Source organism: Pyrus communis, chromosome 2 (assembly GCF_041283825.1).
Source record: "Pyrus communis isolate YQ-2024b chromosome 2, ASM4128382v1, whole genome shotgun sequence".
Taxonomy (NCBI): domain Eukaryota; kingdom Viridiplantae; phylum Streptophyta; class Magnoliopsida; order Rosales; family Rosaceae; genus Pyrus; species Pyrus communis.
In genome coordinates this window covers 18369744-18393548 of record NC_142566.1, presented here as the reverse complement: position 1 = coordinate 18393548, position 23805 = coordinate 18369744, and the positions used below count along the sequence as shown (strand labels likewise).

Below are 23805 nucleotides of genomic sequence, written 5' to 3'. Positions count from 1 at the left end.
TCTCTTATAGGGTAGAATAAATCGCTCTCCAAAGTTGATTTAATAATCCATTTAAGGTGGACTTAAATAAGCTTTGAGAGAAATTTATTTCCCTTTCCTAGAAGGATCTAATTTCCAATTAAAGAAGGAATCTACATCAAAATAGGAAACAATCTTATGTTTCTTCAAGCAAGAAGATCTTTACACCTGCTGCCTTTTCCAGCGAGCAACCTAACAGGTGTAGGGGCATTTGTGGAGCAAAAAATAATCAAGAGGTGACACGTGGATTTTTGGGTAAAAATGACAAAATTACCCTCGAGGCATATCGGAACTCCTACGTGCAAGCAGTGGACAATCATCCCTTAATCAAGTCAAAAATGCCCAAATAGGTATTTATTTACAACTTATTTAATCCATCCTCATCATATCTTCTCCAAAAGGTAACCCCTAAATCCTTCCTCTTTTATTATAATAATTAGCTAATTAATTAAATAATTATTCTATTAATTAGCTAATTAACCAAAATCAAGAACCTAACCCTCAAAACCATCCAAGTGGCCGGTCCATCTCCTCCCAAGGTGGCTGGCCACATCCCTATATAAGCCCTCTTATTCTCTCCAAAACTCAATTTCAATTCTCTTGCTAAATTCTCCAAACACTTTTCCCTCAAAATTCTAACTTTGGCATCGGAGGTTCTTCGATCAAAGCCCCCCGTCCCAATTCATCGTGGGCGTGTGAGGCTCTTAGCCTTGACCTAAGGTATTATTTGTTTTGTAGGTGCAATTTGTCCAAGAACAAGGAGGAAGAAATTTGCAACCACACTTATGTTGAACAATGATGCCACGTACTACACGAAGCATCTCCTTATCTGAAGTAAGGATCATGTACCTACAAGCACACTTTGCTAAGCTTGCTTGTTGGAGAAATTGAATTTCTATATCATCCGTAGCAAAGATACTACTTGACCTTAATGTACTCTTTTTCCCTACCCATTATGAGCATTTTCCCATTGGATTTTTGCTACCTAACGAGGTTTTGACGAAGCACCTATCCTGGGTTGGTCATACTCTTGTGTGTGTTATACTTGCATGGCGTTTAGTTTTGACTTAATGCAAATTCTCACTTTTCTCCTTAGACTATGAGTTTTTTAATCCTATCTTGGGTTTTTCCATAGCCAGGTTTTGTGAGTTTTACTTCTTATGCATTCTTTTATTTATTTTTTAGACTCGCATTTGCTCATTGTGCCAACTAGACGGAATGACGTCACCAACTATTTTTACATCATCACATGAATACCTGATGTGCCATCTATTTAAGTATTTACACACTCAAGGGGAAGTGTTACTATCCTAATTTCATTGGGAGTGTGATTGTGTAAATCATAATATGTGGGATTCTACAATATCTTTTAGATAATTTCTTAGTTGTAATTGTATTACTTGGAAAGCTAGAACTATCTCTCTATTATTATTATAAATAAGGGTACAAGGCATAGGGATTATGGCATGTAGAATTCTTCAAGTCTTTTTCTCTCTTGCCCTTGCCGACATTTTTTCCTTCTCTTCTCTCAATAAAATAAGCCTACAACAATAATGAATTTCCTAAAGTGCCAATAATCCAGTAAAATTGTTCTGGTTGATGTGTGCTTAATTGTGTGGGTGACTCAATTCCTAAGCTTTCACCTATATGACCTCTTCTTTATGAGAGGAAAGAGTGAAAGTGGGGAAGCAGACAGACCCAACATGAAAACCACTGTATAAAATCCAACCCAATATTTCAATTTCACATCAATACCACCTCATCGGGAGCGAATGGCCACAGATGAATTGCTTTTCCTGGCCGCTAATGAAACGTGCCAAGTTTATGCCGACAATATTTCCATTTTTGGAATGGAAACTTTTGGGACTTTCTCTCACTCGCATCTCACTCGTCTGGTTCTCCTTGCTGCTAATTAAAAACTTATCTGTGTCTAAAGGTGACGGTTTCTGATGGGTCAATTTTATTGTTTGTAAGCAATAATAATACCATGTGCATGTGAAGAGATAATGTAATGTAAACTGTAACATTTTACTTCAAGGTTCTTTAAATATAGATCTTTATAACTCTTATTTTCTAGATAAAAACCCAACTAGTTATAAACTTTCAAATAAAACCCAAATTTGAAAATGACTACCAAATAGAAAAATAATTGACCTATTATTACAAGATATTTACAAATTGTACCACAATATTCAAAATAAATCAATAAATATAATTACTCACCTTAATTACAATGAACAAATAGTTATTACACATATTATTACCCCTAACATATATATATATACACACACACACGTTCAAATGTATATAGTACTACCATAAGCTCAAAAAAAAATATATATATATATATATATATATATGCACAGTACTACATATACGTTCAAACATATTATACTAATTAATCTACCTATATGTAAATTTATGATGAGCAACTAACATATATTTTGTGGGTAAATTGATGTTGAATCAAATAACATTCTTTTATTTCGTAGGTAATATATTTTCCATGTATTATTACATATATTTGGCACATTTGATTATTATAAGATATATGTATAAATAATAGGTAAATTAATTTTGAATCAAATAAAGTTGCTTTATTTTGTAAGTAAATTAATTAATTTTGAATCAAATAACATTCTTCATTATGTAGGTATTTTATTTTGTATGTGTCATATATTGGGCACATTTTATTATTATATGTACAAATATTAAGTAAACTAGTATTGAATTAAAAATATTATTTTTTATGTAGATACATTATTTTGCATGTATCATGCATCTATTGGGTTTGCTTTATTGTGTAAGTAAATTATTTTACATGTACTATTTGATTTTATGTAAGAAAATTAAGTTTTAAAGGTTAAAGTCATATTTTCAGTTTATTTTATGAGTTGGTCAGTCTGCAGTTTGCAGGACGGCAGCTGCGGGCAGCAGCACCCGGTGAAGAAGCATGAAAGAAACACAGAATCTTCTTACAGTGAGTCAAAATTAGGAATAAGGAAGGTGCAACAACACAATAGGATAAGAGTGGGGATAAAAACTAGGGCTTGTTTCGAAGGATTGCATAAGAATGCATAAGTAACTATTTTAAGGTATGTTAAATAAAAAAAATGAATAATTTGTAGGTAGGTGATTGATTATTAGGAAGAAAACTTATTTATTCTAGTCTTCCTCGAAATCAGAGGATTAAAAGAAATAATTTTTTTTATGTGTCTCATTCTCTCAAAATTAAAATTATTCTCCATTACTTTTAAAATACCTTGAATTTGGACGGTTATTTCATACTAATCCAATCATCTGTACTAAATGAGGTCTAGGAACTATTACACGCTAATCTAACACTAATGGAGTTTTCTTACTATATATGCTATATACATGCAATATATATTGGTAGAAACAACGGCTTGATTCATATGTTTTAAATGCATGAAACATAATATTTGGTGGTCTAGTGGATCCAAAAACACAATGTATGCAACACATCATTCCATTGCAAAATTTTCACACCTCCAACTTCAAAAAGTTGAATTTCTTTAAACAATGCTGTAATTGTTGTTCATGGATTGAGGAATGATTAGAAAAATAAGCCACCTTTTTTTTTTTTTTTTTTTTTTTTTTTGTGAAACTAGATACATTCCATTAATAAAAAAAACTAATATAAGACATAAAAAGTTCAAAGAAAATTAAAATACAAGCATAATCCAAAAGTAAATACAACAGAAAAGCTCAAAAATAGTAAGCCCACAACAAAAACCTAGATATAGAAGAATGCAGACTCCACCACACCAGCTGTGCCACTATCGCCGATCCACCGCCACCACTATGAGGAAGAATCCACGAACAAACTGGATGAATGAAAAATAGGGTGAGCGTGCCACTAGCGCAAAAAGCACTCATATAGTCCTACGAAATAGTGCTAAAAACACTTTAATAACCATCCAACATCAAGGTGCGCCACCGAAAAAAAAAAACATAATGGGCCGAGTAGTAGGGTCAGTGGTGGAGGACTGACCATGGAGAGAAACATCAGAGGTAAAAAAAAGAACATATTATCCTACCTTATAATATTTTTTTTTATATGTGCAACATTTATAATATTTTTTGATGTGTGCAACACAACTACCCGTTCGACCCAAAAGTTAATAATTCCTAGGAATTAAACTCTCTGTATGGCACAATAGTAACAGAGTTCCGTTTAGATTGGGTTTTGTTTGTTGTAGTATTGTAGACACAAGGTGGACAAAACCTACATGGTTGATGGCAATTCAACCATGCCAAATTGCCAAATTGCCAAATTGCCAAACGTTATTTGGCATGGTTGAATTGCCACCAACCATGTAGGTTTTATCCACCTTTCTCTACAAGACTAACATACAGAACCCAATCTAAACGGAACCCTGTTGCTATTGTGGACCCACCTCTCTGTGAAAGATCTCTATCTGTGGACAAAACCTACATTGTAGGTGATGCCGGGTCTTGTACGGCATGCATACTATGCAAACGTTATTTACTGCATTATAATTTCATTAACTAACTTAACTTTGAACAAATAATATTATTTATACTAAAAAAAAGAAAGTAGGTTTAGCTTTATAATAGACTAGCACTAATGTGGTTCAATTCACATTTTGCTAGAATTGAACTTAAAACCTCTCATTTAAAAGTGAAAAAAAATATCATTAGATCGTAGTACTAAGTAGCAACTAACTTTTAACTTTTAAGAGCATCAAATTTGCAACCTAACTCTTTTGAGAAGGCCGGGACCATGATTGAAATTTCTACGTCTAGCAGTAGCATTCACAACGAGTACTTTCCTCTTGTGGTCCAATCCAATTGCTAAATGTGAGACCGATGGAATTCAGAAACAGCTCATTATCTTTTGTAATTTATGAACCCGTGGATTAGATAATTAGACATCTGAGGTATTGACACATTTGTAGGTTCTTTGATTCTTGGTGCAAATAACAATTGCCCAACCCCATAAACCTTGACCACTCACTAGCGGGTGACATATCTCCATCCAAATCAAAAGCATCAAGGTCAAATGTTTTTTTGGCCAAGTGATGGACTGAACTGGAGCTTGCATTGCATTATCTGGCAAATTCAAATCTATGGAAGGATCTCTTGGATCCCAAGTCTATGGATGAATTTGGTAGCAGTACGAAAAAAAAAAAAAAAAAAAAAAAACAGCCACAGAAATGCTAGTCATATGCAATTATACAAGGACAAAGGACGCCTATTTGGGCAAAAAAACAAAAAAAAAAAAAAAAAAAAAAAGAAAAAAAAAAGAAAAGAATTCAGTTATAAATGTTATTTTATAAAGGAAATGAGTGTAAAGATAACTTTACATTTTGAATTGGGTTTGCGAGGGTAGTTTAGGTAATAACTTTGGGTTTAAAGAGATATTAATTCTTTAATTAAAAAAAATGGATGAAGAGAGTAAGTTGGGTATAGAAAGAGGTTAGATGAATTCAAATAAAATTTTCCAGAACAAATTCCTTGACGGTGGACCCACTTCTATTGATTTTAAATATTAGAGACCAAAGTAAGAAATTATGACAATCTCATAGATCATTTTAGCCCAAAAATCTTTACGTTTTATAACATATCCCCTGTTATTTGTTGATATATGTGGTGGTCATCAAATTTCTAAACTAACTCAACGTGGCAAGCATTTTTCTATAAAGGATCATGGGCCTTTACATTACTTCTTAGGAATGGAAGTGACTCACACACGCCAACAGGTCTATATCTCTCCCAGTCTAAGTATATCTTGGACCGTCATTTAATACTACAGTTTAGTGATATTTCTCTTTACTTGTAATTGAGAGGTTTTAGGTTCGATTCTCGTCAAATGCAAATTTGAGCCATATTATTGCTAGCCCATTAATATAGATAATATTGTTTGTTAAAAAAAAAAAAAACAGTAGATCCTAGACATACTCAAGAAAACAAAGATGCTTCCAAACCACAAACAACTGGTCTGTATCTCTCTCATTCTTATTCTCAATAATTTGGCTAACTGAATAACCTAATAACCCTAGATAGCTATAAAACAAAATGCATTATCCAAGAGCGAGGAGTCGAAGCTAGAACCTTTTTGTGATGTACAACCTAAGTGGCTCGATTTTCTTGGCATTACAATGGAAGCAGCTTATATTTTGGGTAGCCTGAAAACAAGGAGCATAAGATTGAACAAGTATTCACATGCAACTACATAGCCAGCTCCTAAGTTAGCTCCATCAATGGTTCACTTCCACGCAATTTCACGTCTCACACGTGTAAGGTTTCTATTACAAGCAGTGTACGTAGCTAGGTTTGATTGGAAGTATTTTTTATAGTATCAAATGTTTGTATGTCCATCATATAACCAAAAACGTTTTGTAATAGAAACTTGACTAACGATTTATTTTTTATTTTTTGATGTTTCAAAGAAAAATATATATCCTTGTAGTAAGAGCTTGTAGGTGAATACGTGTAAGAAGTATTTGAATTTTTGTATAACTAAAATATACTTATATATGTTTTTCTTCTGTACAAGTGAATCGGTGATATTAAGGAAAAGAGAAATCGAACGCCAAACCTCATATATAAAGATAGACTTAACCAACTTGCAAACACCTTGCAAACTAATATGCTTTTAACAAAATTACTAGTCACCAAGGTTCTAAAAGACATTAGGCGTTAGTCAGGCGGCGGGCTGGGGCCTAGTGCCTAGGCGGACTAGGTGGATTTAATTAAATCTATTATATTTCGTGTAAATAAGTGTCTGTTTATACTTAAATTATATATGATTTCATCATGAACTACAAAATGAAATGACATATATATTATGAGCTATTGGAACACAATGAAAACGTGAAGAACAAGTATATAATGTGTGTTCCTTTAAGCATTCAACAAGTCTCTTACAATTTATTGAAAAAATAAAATGTAAAATGAAAGTTATCTATTTTCTATCTAAGTGAGTCACAACCTAGGCGGGTGTCTAGGCAGGTCTGGGCGGGCTAGGCAGGTGCCTCAATAGGTCTAGGCGTCATTTCTTAATTTTCAAACGCCTAGATATTAATCAGGGCAGTGGCCAACAGCTTAACACCTAGACGGCGCTGGACAGAGATTTTTAGAATAGTGCTAGTCACTACTAGTTAAAAAAATCTTGCGTGTAAAAAGTACTCTGCAAAAAAAATTTTAAGTAAGAATTTTTGTTGTATGTAATTGTAACACCACCGCATGATAATCATTTAATATTAGAACAAAAATGAATTGATAACATAGTGTTATGATTATGTTGTTACAATTTTGTTCATGGTGCTCTTTTCCTCTATCGAGGAAAACTTTCGTGGTTGTGGTTTCTCACTCTGTATTAATGGCAACATTTTGTACCGCTTATAGGACTGGGTCAATCACGGATCTTAGAATGGTTGTTGTTGTTGAAACATGAGATTGTGATTTTTGCGCTTGGAAAATGACTAATGAGGGGGAAGTATGATATTTACTAGAGGTGACTAATAACAATGTTTCTACTCCAACGATTAGAAAATCATCAGAGTGGTACAATATTTTCCTTTTGGTGCCCTTATAGCAATTCTTTCACTTGCAATTTTTAGTCCTTGCAAGTCTTATTTTCTCTGTTTGTTGGATATGAGTCTTTCGTAGTAACGGAATTGAATTTTACTTCTAATGAGTTTACAATTGTGTAATTGACCCAAGTGGAACTCTTGCAAGGGATCACCCTTATATTTTTTCTAGCTAAGATTTGCTTTGAGATCCATATTTCATGTGCATGTAATGTAAGTTCTTACTCATTTTTTCTGAAGTTTCATTTGATCTAAACAAAAAGGCTTTTTAGCCAAAACGATCTGACATTAGCATAACTTCTCATTTTGATTTCTGAGATTTGAAATCAATTGAAGTGGTTCCTAAGTTTTGTCAATCATCAATTATTTTGGTCATTCCGTGAAAAATCTCCATTAAACAAAAATAAAATGACAAAAATACCCTTTATTTGTGTCAATTATTTGGCCCATTGTTTATTAAATTGAGAGTATTTTTGTTATTTCGGTCATTATTTAAAAGATTTTTTTTATGAAAGAACCAAAATTATTGATGGTGAACAAAATCATGACCACTTTTATTGATTTCAAACCTCAGAAACCAAATTAAACCCAAAAAATTATGTCAATAGAGACCATTTATGGTAAAAAGGCAAAAGAATATAAAGAAATAGACAAAAATGATTTCTTAATCTTGGGATAGATATTGGACAATCGGCTATGCATAAGGCATGCACACCATACAGAAAAGCGAAATTACTAAAATACCCACATATAACTACTAAAAACCATCAGCTCAATGCATCACTTTCTTATTTAAAAGAGAGAGATGTTGAAAGAGCTCTATGAGCTCTGGGTTTTTGGGTTGAGCTCAGATCTCTTAGCTCGGATTTCGAAGAGAGAGAAGTCCAAAGAGAGGTGAGAAGAGTGAGTTGGTTTTTGAGTTGACCTCATACCTTTGATTTTGAACACAGGGATGTCGAGAGATGGTGAGAAGAGTGAGGTCGGGGTTTTCGGGTTTTAGCTTAGATCTGTGAGCTATGTGTGTTATTCTTCCATAACCAAACAAAACAAATTGTTCCATCCTTAAAGATAGGATATTTGTACTATATTTTCTGTTTTAGTCGAAAAGTTCCATTTTTTCCGACGACTGAAGCTTTGGTAGGCATAATAAGGTAGGGTGTTTAGTTCCAAGTTCCTTCATCAATGATTTATGAAATAAATGAGTTCTTTAAGATGAATTAATACTTAGAAGTTAAATTAGGGTTTGTGTTTCATGTTGGGGCATATGGGTTGTGGAATAAATTTTAAGTTTTGACGTGCTACAAAACTGAGAAAGAACATTTTCTAGTTCAAGTGTTCAATTGCAGAAATTTGTGAAATTTGTTCCGTAATATGCATGTAGTGTGCATTGTTACATCTTAATATAAGAAGCGAGAGTGTTCACTAGTATAAAAAGTATTCGAATCTTTGTATAAATGAAATAAACTTATATATGTTTTTCTTCTATACAAGTGATATTAAGGAAAAGAAAAATCATATACCAAACCTCAAATATAAAATAATTTCCATAAAAAAAAATAAAAAATAAAAAATAAACTTAACCAACTAACTTGCAAACACCTTGCAAACCTATATTCTTTTAATAAAATCACTATTAGTAAAGTGTAAAAAATTACTTTAAGCAAAAACTCTTCTAAGTAATAATTTTCGTTGTAAGTAATTATAACACCACCGCGTGGTAATCATTTAATATTAGAACATAAATGAATTGATATCATAGTATCATGATTATGTTGTTATGATTTGTTCCGTGGTACTCTTTTGCTCTATGAGAAAAGCTTTTGTGGTTGTGGTTGTGGTTTCTCTCGCTCCGTTAAGGATAACATTTTGTAACGCTTATGGGACGGCTCAACTTCAAATCTTAGAGCGTTTGTTGTTGAAATATGAGATTTTGGTTTTTGAGCTTGAAAAATGACTATGAGGAGGAAGTTCAATGTTTACGGGAGGCGACTAATAACAACAATGTTTCTTCACCAACAATTAGAAAATCATCAGATAGTTGTATAACTTTTTTTTTCTTGTGGTGCCCCTATAGTAGTTCTTTGGCTTGCAATTTTTAGTCTTAGCGAGTGTTATTTTATCTGTTTGTTGGCTATAGGTCATTCGTAATTAAGGAATTGAATATTACTTCTAATGAGTTTACAATTGTGTAATTGACACAAGTGGAGCTCTTGCTAGGGATCTCCCTTGTATATTTTCTAGCTAATATTTGCTTTGAGGTCCATATTTCATATGCATGTGTCATGTAAGTTCTTACTCATTCTTCTAAAGTTTGATTCAATCTAATAAAAAACGCTTTTTAGTCAAAATGGTTTCTGAGATTGGCATATCTCCTCATTTTGGTTCTTGAGATTTGAAATCAATAGAAGTGGTCTTTGAGTTTATCCATCATCAATCATTTTGGTTATTTCATGAAAAATTTCAATTAAATAAAGATAAAATGACAAAAATATTTTTGTCAAATTATTTTGGCCATTGTTTATTATATTGAGGGTATTTTTATCATTTTGGTCATTATTTAATAGAATTTTTATGGAATGACCAAAATAATTAATGATGAACAAACGCAATGACCACTTCTATTAATTTCAAATCTCATGAATCAAAGTAAAAAGTTATATCAGAGATTTTGACTAAAAAGGCAAACAAAAAGTATACAACAAGAGCATATGGCACTCTCCTTGAAGTGCAGGTGGGGCTAGAGCACTTCAATGTTGCAAACATGATTAAAGAGATCCGTGCAAGGAAGGCGTGATGGGGCAGATGGGCATAAATTTTGTGGACACAATAACAATTCCATATAAGGAAACAGGGCAGAGTGACTCAGAGAGAGAGAGAGAGAGAGAGAGAGAGAGAGAAGGAGGGAGGGAGTTGTGAGTGGAAAAGCTTAAACGCGTCCCAGAAAGGGGAACCGAAGAAGTAGTTTGTCCGAGTGAATGATGAAAGCGACCTAACACAGTATATATATGTGTATGTGTATGTGTGTGTATATGTGTATAATATATATATATATATATATATATATATATAATTGTAAGACCAATGCAGTGCAATGCAATGGCACCTTCCAGAGTCAAGTCCCAGTCTGAGTCCCTCCTCACAGCTGAGTGACAGTCACATTCATAACTTATCATCAAAAAAATATCTTCTCAACCGAAAAATATGTAAAATGGGTATCTATCAGACACAAACAACGTGAGAAGACAATGACGCGCCACTCCAATAATGAAACTCAGTAAATAAAAAACCGATTTCCAACGATTTAAAGTAACCACATTCATGGAAACCCTCCTTCAAATTGAACTAAAGTGCATTAAAAATGAATTTCATATTGATAGGATGAGAGATTTTTTATGTGCTTCTAAGTAAGTTAGGTTACTTCGCATATTACCAATTAGTTTTACAATGAAATCTCAATTTTTTTTATGGTATCAGAGCAGGTTATCTTGCGTGTGAAGTCCAACGGTCACAAGTGGTCCATGTCACCCGATTAGAGGAGGATTTTCTCCCCTCCTAATCTCTCCCTCCTTCCCTTCCCTTCTATTTGAACGATTACGGTTTAACCACGTCATCATTTTATATTGATTTTTTTATAGAGACAATAAGACAAAAAATAATATGTGAGAGGAGAGGATAGAAATAGGAGGGGATATAATCCTACTCCCATCCGATTTGTGTTGTTCGTGTTCTAGATTTGAAAATTTGTCACACATGGGGAGGTGTGCTAAGAATATCAATCTCACATCGAGAAAAATAAAGACCTTACATGTACTTCTAAGTAATTAAAGTTCTGCCTATATATTACCAACTATATTTACAGTGAAACCTCAAATTTTTTCCAACTGCATACATAAAATTGGTCCCAAGACAAATGACATTAACATGGTCTTTATTCTTTTCTAGCTAGGGTTTTCACTTTGACCCCTAAACTTTTCATTTAATAGTAATATATCTGTACTTGTGTGTTGTTGCAAATTATGACCGTTTTAGCGTTCCACCTAATTCATTGTTATTTTTTTTATCACGTTAAAGTATTCCCCTATACTAGCATCATTATATTAGTAACAACTAATTTAATTGTTCAAATTGATGTAAAATGAATTTGTACACATGGTCGTTTTTTAGGTGAGGGCCTCAGAAATTTACCTTCACATTGAAGAAGAATAAATATATAAATAGAAAACTAGATTTCAATCTCTAAATAAGATGAAGTTTAGAAAAATGTCTTATACAATATTAAAAATTGATTTTAATTCTTAGACTCTATTTAATATCCGCATATGTATGCACTGTCTCTCTTTTTTATTTATAATTTTATGTTGTCCATAAATTAAATTTTATTAAAATGTTATAAATTTTAATTCTCATTATGGTGAGTATCTTATATAAGAAAATATTTAGTAGAGATTTTTCAATACACTTATGTTTTTGCATATTTTTTTATGTGCCACTAATTTTATTACAATATATCTATGTACAAACATTTCGGTACACTGGATTAGTATAATATGTTTAGGTATAGACATTTCAGTACACTAGTTTAGTATAATATATTAGGTACCGACATTTTGGTACACTAGTTTAGTATCATATTGTTAGGCATGAAATTTTTGGTACGATTATGTTTTTGCATATTTTCTTATGTGCCACTAATTCACTACAATATATTTAGGTACGCACATTTCAATACACTAATTTAGTAAAATATATTATGATACAGACATTTATGTACGCTAATTAAAGGAAGTTAAATAAAATTAATGAATTAAAATGTGTATTATAATGAATTTAAAATTTAATGTAATGACATTAAATAGATATCTATTAAATATTAAAACAAAAAGATAATATGAATTTGAATTAAGTACACATTAAGGGATTAAAATCAATATCTAATCTAACACCAGGTTTTTATTAAATTTTAATCTTCTTGAAGAATTATAATTCAAAAACCCCATAAATAAAACATGTTCACAGAAGAATAACATATCAAAAATTCTCAGCTACATTGTTCAGTATGATATCTAGTATACGTAGTGTTCCATGATAATTTATTTATTTATTACATTTATGTTATTTGTAACCCACTCATCTCAAATTATGACGTGGTTGTTGATGATTTAATTATTACTTAAGTATTAGTTAACGTGTTTATTTTTTATTGGTGACACATTCCATAATTTGCAAATGTGGTGTAAAAAAATTAGTCTAACATTATTCTTTTCATATATGTTCTCTAACATGTTACATTATTATTATTTTATTATTATTATTATTTTTTTTTTTTTTTTTTTTGGTGTTTATATATTTGAGTAAACTGTCGATTTACCCCCTGAACTTTCACCTAGCTTTCGATTTCTCCCCTGAACATTTATAATGGAAAATTAAGGACTCAAACTAATTTTTTTTTTAGCCAATTTGCCCCCTACCATTAGTTTTTCATATATTCCATCCATATTTCTGTTAAGTGAGACCAAGTGCACAACATGTGAGGGTGGTTAAGTCATTTCACTCTTAAAAACGATTAAAAAACTGAAAAAAAACAAAAAAAAAAAAACAAAACAAAACAAAACTTTCCCTCTATTTTTTTCCGCTAATTCCTATCCTCGATTTTATTTTTTCTTCTCATTCCTATGCATGAGAATTGACATATGGTGTTATTGTCTTCATAAGTAGCTAAGTTAGTCTTTTTCTTGAAGCATGTACTACCATTTTTATTTTCTCTAACAAATTAATAATTTGACAAATGCTCATGGTGTTATTGTTTCCAAAGCAATGCATTAATATAAGAAACATGTTCAAAATACTCATAAAAAAATGCTCAAGATAATCACATACTTTTCATAATGTCATAATAATCCCAATACAATTCCACATAATGATCCTTAAGACCATCTCCAATGGTGGCTTATAACCTAAATTTTCCCTTCCCCCCCCCCCAAAAAAAATCCACTCCAACTCAAAACCTAAACCAAACCTAAAACCTAAAACTTAAAATGAACCCAAATACCAGTCACAAATTTAGCCCACAAATTGAAGTGGGACCCACACCCCAAAACCCAATCTGCCAAACAGGGATGAACAATGCAGCTGAAGCCTACCCACGTGGGCTGTCCCATCTGCTGCCAGTTTCACAGTAGCCCAACGACTACTTTTCTTCATCCAACGGCTCCATTTAAATGGGCTGTTGCTTAATCCAACGGTCTAGATTCAAATTATTTTTTTTAAGTTTTATATTTATATATTTATTGAATCCAACGGCTTAGATCGAATATAATCAAATCTAACGGTAAAAAAAAAGATCTAACGGTCCAAATTTAAATCCAACAGCTAAAATAATTTAAAAAAATTATTTAACTTAAAATTCAACCAAAAACTCTATAAATACCTATGTATTTGTTCAAACATCCACACAAAACTCACTTTTCTCCTACAATTCTTCCAATTTTTCTCTCTACCATTTCTTCTCATTTCCAAAATTTTTGAGATGGCAAAAAAGCATGTTAGAGGTCGTAATTGGACCTTTGACGAATATATTGCCTTATGTTTGGCATGAATTTCTGTTAGCGAAGATGGTGTCGTCGGCACCAATCAAAATAGAAAGGTTTTGTGGGGTAAAATCGTTGATAAGTTCCATGAAAACTCCAACGCCGGTCGAAGGGAAGTTGGTGGTGTTTATGATCGGTGAAAGATTATCAACAAAGCGTGCACTTTGTGGAAGGGAAGCTTGGAGAGAGCCATGGTTGACATGCCTAGTGGAAGGGGCGCCTCAGAAATTGTGAGTTTCTTTGTTGATATTTTAGTTGTCATGTACATAATAGTATTTTGCAACTAATTGTTTTTATGTATTTGTTGCATAGGGTGACAAAGCAATGGCAATTTATAAGACAAGAACTACACCAAAAAATCAAGCTTTTAAGTTGCATCATGCTTGGAACATCCTCAAGGATTGTCCGAGGTGGGGAACCGATGCGAATCAACAATGTGGAAGATTATTTCATAATGAAGCCCCACCCCCAAATGATGTCAATGAAGGTGTGAATTTTTCCGACAATGAAGGTGTCGACCAAATGAGCCCAACTTCTTCTTTTCCAAGGCCCCCAGGTAGAGATAAGCAAAGGGAAGCAAAGAGAAAAAGGGAAGTCCCAAGATCCGATACGTGCACAATTTGCTAGCGAAATGGCAAGAATGAACGAAAACCAATGTCGTCGGCAAGAAGAATCGGCCCAAATATTTTTGGCCATGAAGGAAGAAGGGGATAGGGAGCAAGAAAGGTACGAAACTAATTTGATAATGGAGGACCTTGACAAATACACTCCAGAGAGGAAGAAATACTTACGTGGTAAACAAAAGGAAATTTTACGAAGGAATGCCACAAGGAGTAGATTTCAAGATGATGATTCATCTCAAGACTATCACCCAAGTCCATCACCAAGTCAAGATGATGGATATCATTATTAAATTTATATAGTCTATGAGTTTTCGATTGTATTAAGTTATGTGGTTTATTAAGTTTTTTTTTTTTTTTTTTTTTTTTTTTTTTTTTAAGTTTATGTGGTTTATCATGATTTTCATGTATTGATTTAGTGATTTTTCAAAATTTATCGGAATTTAAATATTTTTAGGTTAAAGTGTTCATAAAATTAATTTAAGATAGTCTACATAATTTTGTTTTAAAAAAAATTAGCCTTAATTCATTATTTGATAATCTGGGGCTAAAATTTTAGGTCATAATGGTTGGAGTAGAAAAACTGTTTCTGGGCTAAAACCTAAATTTTCTGGGCTAAATATTTTTAGGTTTTAGGTCACCATTGGAGATGGTCTTAAGGTTGGATTATGGCTCGGTCAAATCCCAAACAAAGTAGGATTTTTGGGGGATCGAGATTGGTTTTGATAAGATTTGGATGAAATTGCTTAAGGATCAAAACTTGTGCTTGGATAAGAAATGAATTAATCACATAAGAGGTCTAGGTTCAGAGTCCTAGTTCAAGTAGAAGAGGCCAAGACTCGGCTGTGATAGAGTTTCGGCGGAAGAAAGATTTATGGAGATAATTCCACTTGTTTTCAGATAATGCTGACGAAATGCAATACTATCAGAACTGTGCAACTCGACAATCTTGGGCATCAAGTAAATTATCCTTATAAATACAAAAGGATTTGCAACGTAGAGAGGACCTTCAACTCAACACATAAATCAATGATCTACGCGAAACCTATCACACTTTTTGAGAAAACTAACTTTTTCACTAACCGTCAGCACAAATTTCGACTGGATAGACGGGTTTGGGCTACCAGCCGACGAACAACGACTAACTGGATAGACAAGGTTTTCCAGAAGAAACCAACAAAGGCAAGCGATTGGATAGAAGAGGGCAGAGTTTTAGAGTCAATTTGTCTTCGGAGTCTCGGTTGTCTAGTTAGACGGGGACTCTCTAAGGTCCGACTGATTATTTATCTCAAGTCTAAGCCGGTGAAGAATTTTTTATTCTTTTGCCGAAAGAGGTCACTTCATCACCTTTCTTTATGAAGTGAGGTGTTACTTTTAGGTTACTTTTAGATTTCGACACATAGATAGTCGAAGCAGTATTGAACTTCACAACAATTGGCAGAACTTTGAATTCAAGTTATAGAACCCAAGTCCAAGAGTGTTCCTTTCTCCGCTGAAGTCGCTCGATTCAGAAGTACAACAACACATTTCACCATATCCACCACATTCAAGACATTTGCCCGGCCAAGCTCGGTAGCAAATTGGCACATTCACATACTGAGTAACGTAATTAGCTCTTAGTTATTTCGGCATGCGTACAACGCAAGCTGCGTAATTTTTAGAATCAACGGTTACAAGAATGTAACAAGACAATCAATCGCACTTTCTTTCTTTTAGTTTTCTGTTTCATTTTCCAATTGGTCCCCACACTCCTAGTACACACACATAAGCAATAATAACATTAATTCATATAGCTGTGTTACCAGTTATTAGCCTTCACCTTTTTGTTTTATTTTTTTTCACCAGAATTTAATGGTAGAAAGCATATAATGAGAAATGTATATAGAGAGTGGGATAAATGATCTGTTTGTCTGAGAAATGGCAGTGCTTCGTAGATCCGATGCACAGGAAAGGATCTTAGGCGAGGGGCTTTAAGCTAGTAGAGGACAGTATCGCTTTGTTCCCTTTTGGAAATTGCAGTTTTTCTTTCAGTCAATTCAAACCTAAATTATATAAAGCCCCGTGCAAAAGTTGGTGCTTTGGACCACTTCACACATAACACTGATAAAGAAATCTACGGCACACAAAAATTTTGTATTATTCATTCTATGCAAAGCAAATAAAAACATGTGAGAAAATTACTTCTTTAACCTCAAAATTTAGGGTTAGCAAATCAAGGGATTCAAGGAAGATCCAGTGTAACAGATCCAAGTCTTTTAGATGGAACCGTGGAAACATCGCACAATATTTCAATTAGACGTTTCATCAAATAATTGGTGCAGTATGTTGTCGTCTATCAAGTCATGTTGTGCACATGACAAATGTAGACATATGTCAACGCAAGCTTTTAAATACTGTTGAAATATTTATCAAATAGTCAAATACCCTATGGGCTCAAGAGACCTTGGTCCCTATGTGGATTTGCCCTTGGTCTAAGGTACCTTGTATTTTGAAATACAATCATGTTGACGCATGTGTAATAAGAAGTTCTAAATGTAAACACTAACGAGTTATAGTAATAGCAATTTCATTCTAATAGTGTAACATATCTTCTTCTTTTTTTTTCTTTTTTTTTTTGTAATTTAGACATTGAGCAATAATGTCATCTTATAACACTGATAAATGTGAAAATATGAAGCCTAAAAGTAAATAACAATAATGACGTGTGAAATTAAAGCAAAGAATACAATTCCATAATCTTGACTAATAAGTTTATCAAGGAATTGTGAAATTTTCTCAAATTTTATGTTCTTTAAATATTCTAAATTACGCACAAATAGTTTTATGTTCTTCAAATGATTTAGAAGCACTACATTTGGCTTCTATTTCTAAGTCAAAAGAACAATGAAGAAAAGTGGCAGTAAAAATGAGAGGGGCTGCGTACGATTCTTTGCTTCGCAGGCCTTGTCTACCGCCCTCACATGCAAGGGACAGAATCTTTTGCTCTATGGTTGATCAGATGCCTAATTACAATGCTTAATCCATGATTACAACTAATTAATCAACATATATGCCATCCCCAAAACGTAAGTACGTAGAATATTTTACAGCTACGAAGCCAGGGATATTTACAAAGTACCTTTCGTATATTTATATTCATAGGTCTGCCTCGATTGGTTTTTTCATATCCCGCAAAACGAAATCCCACTCCTAAAGTTTTTCGTGTACATTTGTATAACATGTAATCCGATGAAGACTTCGAAAAAATGTGAAGATCGATGGCGAAAGAGAGGAGAATATATTTGCATGAGCCTATAAAAAAACCTTTGGTGTGACGCGCAGGATGATGGAAGCAACTCTTGTTTTTTATTCGCATCTACCCAACTTACACTATCTAAATGTGGTGGATAATTAACATATTATTGTGTACCATTTTTATGAATAAAAAATAAAAAGTTGAAAACGTTTTCTTCGTATTGTCGCATGTTCTAGGTCTAACCCACTCATCGAACTTGGCCCCAGTGTTTTTTAATTTGCAAAACGGCCAAGTGGAACCCTAACCCTTCTACGCATTCGGTCACTAACTTTTTGTGTTTGTTTCTTTTTTAATATATTTAGTTTCTTTTTTCCTTTCTTTATTCATGTTCTAGGTCTAACCCACTCATTAATCTTGATCTCATTCCATTAAATTTGTTTTTAGTACCATACTCAATACCAACACATACTGACCGTTAGATTTGAGCAGTTTAAAATTTAATAGTGTTTGTAACTTTTAAAAAAAATCACATTTTGTTTTTCAAAACTAACAATTAACTTTAGAAAACCGTTAAACACATGCAATTTTTCTTTTTCCGCATATTATTTTTTATTTATAGTCATTAGATTGAAAGGACAGACAAAAACAATGCACAAATTAACTCTAAACTCCTCTTTATTTATAATTAGAAACACGACATAAAATTACGCAAAAATATGTGAAAAATGAAAACAACTCTTTAGTTACTATCATTTCTCTAATTTGAAACCCTAACCCTTGTACCCCTTTGGTCATCAACTTTTTTAATATGAAATATATTAATTAATTTATAAAATATCTTGCTTTATTTGTTTATGTCCTTTGAGGCTAGAATGAAAGGTCCCTCTCGTCATAATAGCAGTGTCTGACTGCTTTTGGCGGAGAGAACTGATTCAAAGGACACCGATGATAGCGACTATTCATCACCATCGCGTTTATATTTCCAACACATTTACAAAACACTCCCTTTTCGTATAGCTCTTTTTTTTTTTTTGTGTCTCCACCCCTCTTTTAATAGAAAATTTTAACCCTATATTTTCCTCCACTACGTTTTTCACCTAAATTATGTCACGCATTACCCCATTAGGTAACTAAAGAATCAACACTCCAACCCCAACTTTTGTGGCCAAACTTTCATTTATTAAAAATGATAAATACCGCAGTAAAGAGTAAGAGCAATATTCTAAAAGACGCTAGGCGTTAGTTGGACGACGGATTGGAGTTTCGAGCTTCGCAACTGAGCAAGTTAGGCAGACGCTAAACAAGTCTACGCATCATTTTTTAATTTTCAAACGCTTAAAAATTAATCCAAGATGACTAGCCACCTGATGCCCAGACGGATATTTTTAGAATAATGTGTTAGAGAGAAGAACAACTATTTAAAATATAACTTAATTGTTAATAATTGAATTATTATAAAAATATTAATTAACGTACTTACTTTCTATTAATTACAGAGATTTGCGACTATGTTACAAAAGTTGATCTATGATGTAGTAGTACTCTGTAATAAATAGTACTCTAGGCTTTAAGAAAATAATATAAAAAACCTATAAATAAAATAAATAAAAGAACAAATCAATTATTGTTGTCAGAACTCAGAAAATCTAGTTGAAGATCTACTTCGTTCATTTGTTAGTTGGACAAAATGACCATACATCTTGTTTTTGGTAAAACACCAATGAGAGCATGCATTTGATTTCATTTCCCACAAACTAGGAGAATTTCCCGTCCTTGTTCTAAAATCTTTGACTTGGGGCTCTGAAAGAACAGGACTTGCCGATTTGGTGCTTACAAAATAAACATAATCAAGAGGACTGATCGTAATTAACAAGAATCGGGGACGTGGAGATGCAGGAAAATCTTGATTAAGAGGTCATGATCAAAGAGCTAAGCTAGCTTAATTAGCGTCTGGTGAGAGAGTGGAACCCATTTTTCTGCAGCCAGCTGTTTTGCGTGGGCGACGGTCTAATTTGCGGTGGGAATCCTGATGATGCTGCAGCAGTTGCAAATAAATTGGAGGTCGGAGTTGCGGATTGCCATTGTTGTTGGTGGTCGCTCGTTGACAGTGAAAGATCACTGCCAATGCGGCCGCCTCCTTCGCTGCTGCTCGGAAACTGAATCTACATAAAAAATAAAAAATAAAAATAAAAATTTATAATACACAATTATCACCATTAACTTCACAATGTACTATACGAAATTATGAGTATAATTAAATATTAAATATCCTCACATGATGATAATTTGATGAGTTGAAATTTGGTGGGAAATTGCGAGACATTTGAATGTCTCCAGCAGTAGGCCTCCTACTGAACTGCCCATATTTATGTATTTCAGCTGGGGCTTGAGATTGAAGGTTTGTTCGGAGTAGAAGCTGCATGGCTTCACTCTCCAAGTACCCGTCTCTTCTCTGAGCATCAATGTCGTCTCTTGATCGATCTCGCTGTATGTTAAGCTATTAAACAAAGGAAACAAAAACTTCAGAAATTGTTAATAACGTATGAAATGTTCTCTAATCAGACTTATATTAACCTAATTAATTATGGTCTACATTCATAATGTGGCAACATAAGATACCTTAGGCTGAAGTCCTTGACTCCTCCAATCGGCATCGAGTTGCATCGGGACAGAATGCTGGTGTTGCATTGCAACATTTTGGCTATGCTGATCATTCCCTAATGCTTGATTGTTTTTCTTTGAGTTTGTGCTTCCCAAACTCAAATCGAGATTGTGATCCGCAGCATTAACTCCCGATGATTCTACACAAATACATATCGAAATGAATAATTATACTAATTAAATCAAGATTGAGCATATAATCATCATCAAACTACAATGCATCAATGTTTTCCAATTTAATTAAATTTACCAGAGGAGTTGAGCTCGTTATCGTAGATGCTGGGATCAAAGTTTGTGACAGCTTCTTTGCCATTACACTTGATTGCTGCTTTGTCATAAGCCCTACAAGAATCGAAAAATAAAATTACTAAAGACTACAAATATACCTACATACACGTATACAAACACACACACACACACACACACGTATACACACCTTGCAGCATCAACCTCAGTGTCAAACAATCCCAGATAAACGTATCTGCCAAACCATTTAGCTTAAAAAGTTATAAATATTGTAGCAAAATTAATGAAGAAAAATAGTAAAATAAACAAACAAAAACAGTGAGAAATTAGTGAGAAGGATGGAAGCTAATTAAACAGTTTAATCAATTAATAATAATAACAGAAGGACCAAAGGTGGTGGCAATAGCGCTATTATTTGTGTGCTTACTTTTTGCCTAAAAATTGGCCCATCCTGGCCTCCCATCTGCCACACTTGTGCAAGGTGACCCCTCTATATTTAGAGCTCCCTCTCGGGAACCCGGTGCTTTGTCGGCGAAGTACATGCACAAATTCCTCCTTCGTTAAATTCCTCATCTTCTTGTGGTTGTGTGTTCCATTCCATGCAACAAAAACAACATTAACATCATAATTCATCCCTAGAATACCAAAATTCTGAATCTTAATTTTCCATGCTCAAAATAATCGATTTTAAACTTTCATGTTCAAGTTCAAATCTTCGTTTCGTTGTTTGAATGAATTCAACGTAGAATATCGCAAGTATAGTTTTTATTAAAAATATGTATTTGCTGCTACGGTGTAAGATAGGGGTATGTTATCCACACACCTATGTTTACTTCTCACACATTTTTTGTTAATTTCTGTCTGTTGATCTTCTTCAATTTATCTAATCCGATGGTCGAAAATTAAAATAGTGTGTGAGAAGTAAAAAATGATACTTAGATATCACACCCCTTAAGATAAGGTATAATAAAATTAAAACTGTTGAAGATAAGTACAAAATCCTTTCTCTGTTTCTCGGAGGCCGTACGCACCACACACTCTCACTCATGAACTCACCTGCTTCAAGTCTTCTTCATAATCCTCTATGCTAAAATTTATGTCCGCCTCCACTCCCCGGAACTTGATCGCCGCCCTATCGTACGCCCTGCATTTGAATTAATTCCCCAAATTAATTATGATAAACAAAATGTGGGATAATAATAATATTAATTATTATTGGGAAACAAAGGGCTCACCGAGCAGCTGCATGAGCTGTGTCAAATCCACCTATAAAATCAAATTTTGCAGAAAAGAAAAAACCCATCTCATTTCGTCAGAATATATATCCAAAGTACGAAATTTTTGCAAAAAAGGAAAAAGTACCAAACAAAAGTATGAAATTCTTACCAAGATAAACTTGCTTCCCACAATCCCTGTATATCCAAAGAACAAATCAAAAACCCAAAAAGGAAAAATTAAAAATAGAAAACGAAAATTTGTGATTGGCTAAATAATATGGAGAAATGTTGAAGTACGATATAGGAATGGAAGTACAACAAGTTTTAACTAATTAACTAACCAAATATGAGACTCCCAACGGCCAGTCCTCCGGTAAAACGTAACACCCCGGTACTGGGAGCTCCTGGAGCGGGGCCCACGCCGGCTCTTCTTCATGGGCTGGTGGGAGGCCTCCCCGGCGGGCGGCGGATTTCCGAGGCTGCCCGAATCCGACTGCCCGAAATTGACCCCGACCCAGTGGGCTCGGGGAAACGACGACGATGTAGAAGGAGGTGGTGGGATGCTACCGCCGCCCCCTGCGGGCCCCATTACGTCAAGATTAGAGGAGGAGGAAGAGTCTAGCTCTACCGGAAAGAACTGTCTGGTGACGGTCGCGGGCGGATCACTATCCATGGACTCCTCGTGGGCCACGGAGAACCCGAATATCTTTCCCCCACCTCCTCCTTGCTTCTTGGCGAGCTTGGTGGGCCCGTCGTCCTGATCTTCTTCTTCGTCTGATCCGCCATCCTCGATGACCACCGCCGACGAGCTTGAATTGGACACGGATCCGACCCGTTTCCTCTTTTCCTCGTCTCCGTCGGCGGAGGTCCTCTGGGAGGAGCAGCCTTCAGATTCCTCGCCACGTGGCCGCTGATCAGGCGAGTCATTGAGATCCCACATTTTTTTTTGTCTTCCCTGTCTCTCCCTTGCCTATCAGCTGTCTGGTTAGGTGTCGGTTTCGTTTTTTACATCAAACTCAGAATTCAGCGTGGCAAAAAGGCATCAACTTGAACAAGGAAACGCGAAGAGGAAAAAAGTTAGAGAGAGAAAGAGAGGAGAGCTATAAGGACGAGCTATGGAGCTAGAGAGAGAGAGAGAGAGAGTGGAGGTGATGCAGGATCCTGTGTTGGAGTGGCGCCTAAACTGCCCAATACAGCATAGACGAGGCCAGTTTTGAGCAAAGCTTTAGCTCAAGAATCCCACCACACTCATCTTAATACGTCTCTCTAACCACTTGCCTTCCTTTCTTTTCAATGACTCATGGTTTTCTCTCTCTTTCTTTTTTTCATTTTTTTTTTTTTTTTTTTTTGGTGAACCCTTTCTTTTCCATTTTTGTTTCGAAAAGATCTTTCAAATGTCGTACGAAGTTATACAATTTGTTTTTTTTTTTTTTTTAACTTGTTATATTAATTTTAAAAATCACTAGTTTATATTTGCACTTAATTATGTTGAAGTTTTTCATTTAAAATAAGTATGAAATACGCATTACTTGTGTTTAGAGTTATTTTAAAAAAAAAATTACTATGATCGAAACACAGGTAATATGACACGTGTTTTTATACAAATGATGAGAAATTTTATTTTTTAAGTTATTAACTTTT

General features: G+C 34.0%; 1 protein-coding gene across 8 annotated transcripts; it reads right to left on the bottom strand.

The window, feature by feature from the left end:
• Positions 1-19687: 19687 nt before the first annotated feature.
• Positions 19688-23545, bottom strand: LOC137747604 (floral homeotic protein APETALA 2). 8 transcript variants are annotated; one of them, XM_068487743.2, is made up of 10 exons: positions 22506-23545; positions 22334-22359; positions 22183-22213; positions 22004-22091; positions 21375-21520; positions 21138-21182; positions 20952-21043; positions 20660-20841; positions 20316-20537; positions 19688-20202 (listed from the first exon to the last, which is right to left on the bottom strand). In XM_068487743.2, exons 1-10 carry the CDS (start codon positions 23102-23104, stop codon positions 19984-19986), a joined length of 1650 nt encoding a protein of 549 aa, XP_068343844.2. In that variant the 5' UTR covers positions 23105-23545; the 3' UTR covers positions 19688-19983. The 8 variants fall into 8 exon arrangements, with proteins under 8 accessions (XP_068343844.2, XP_088541372.1, XP_088541376.1 ...); XM_088685246.1 differs by having other exon boundaries at positions 19688-20196; positions 22506-23543; XM_088685250.1 differs by having other exon boundaries at positions 20316-20525; positions 22506-23543.
• Between the last annotated feature and the right edge of the window lie 260 nt (positions 23546-23805).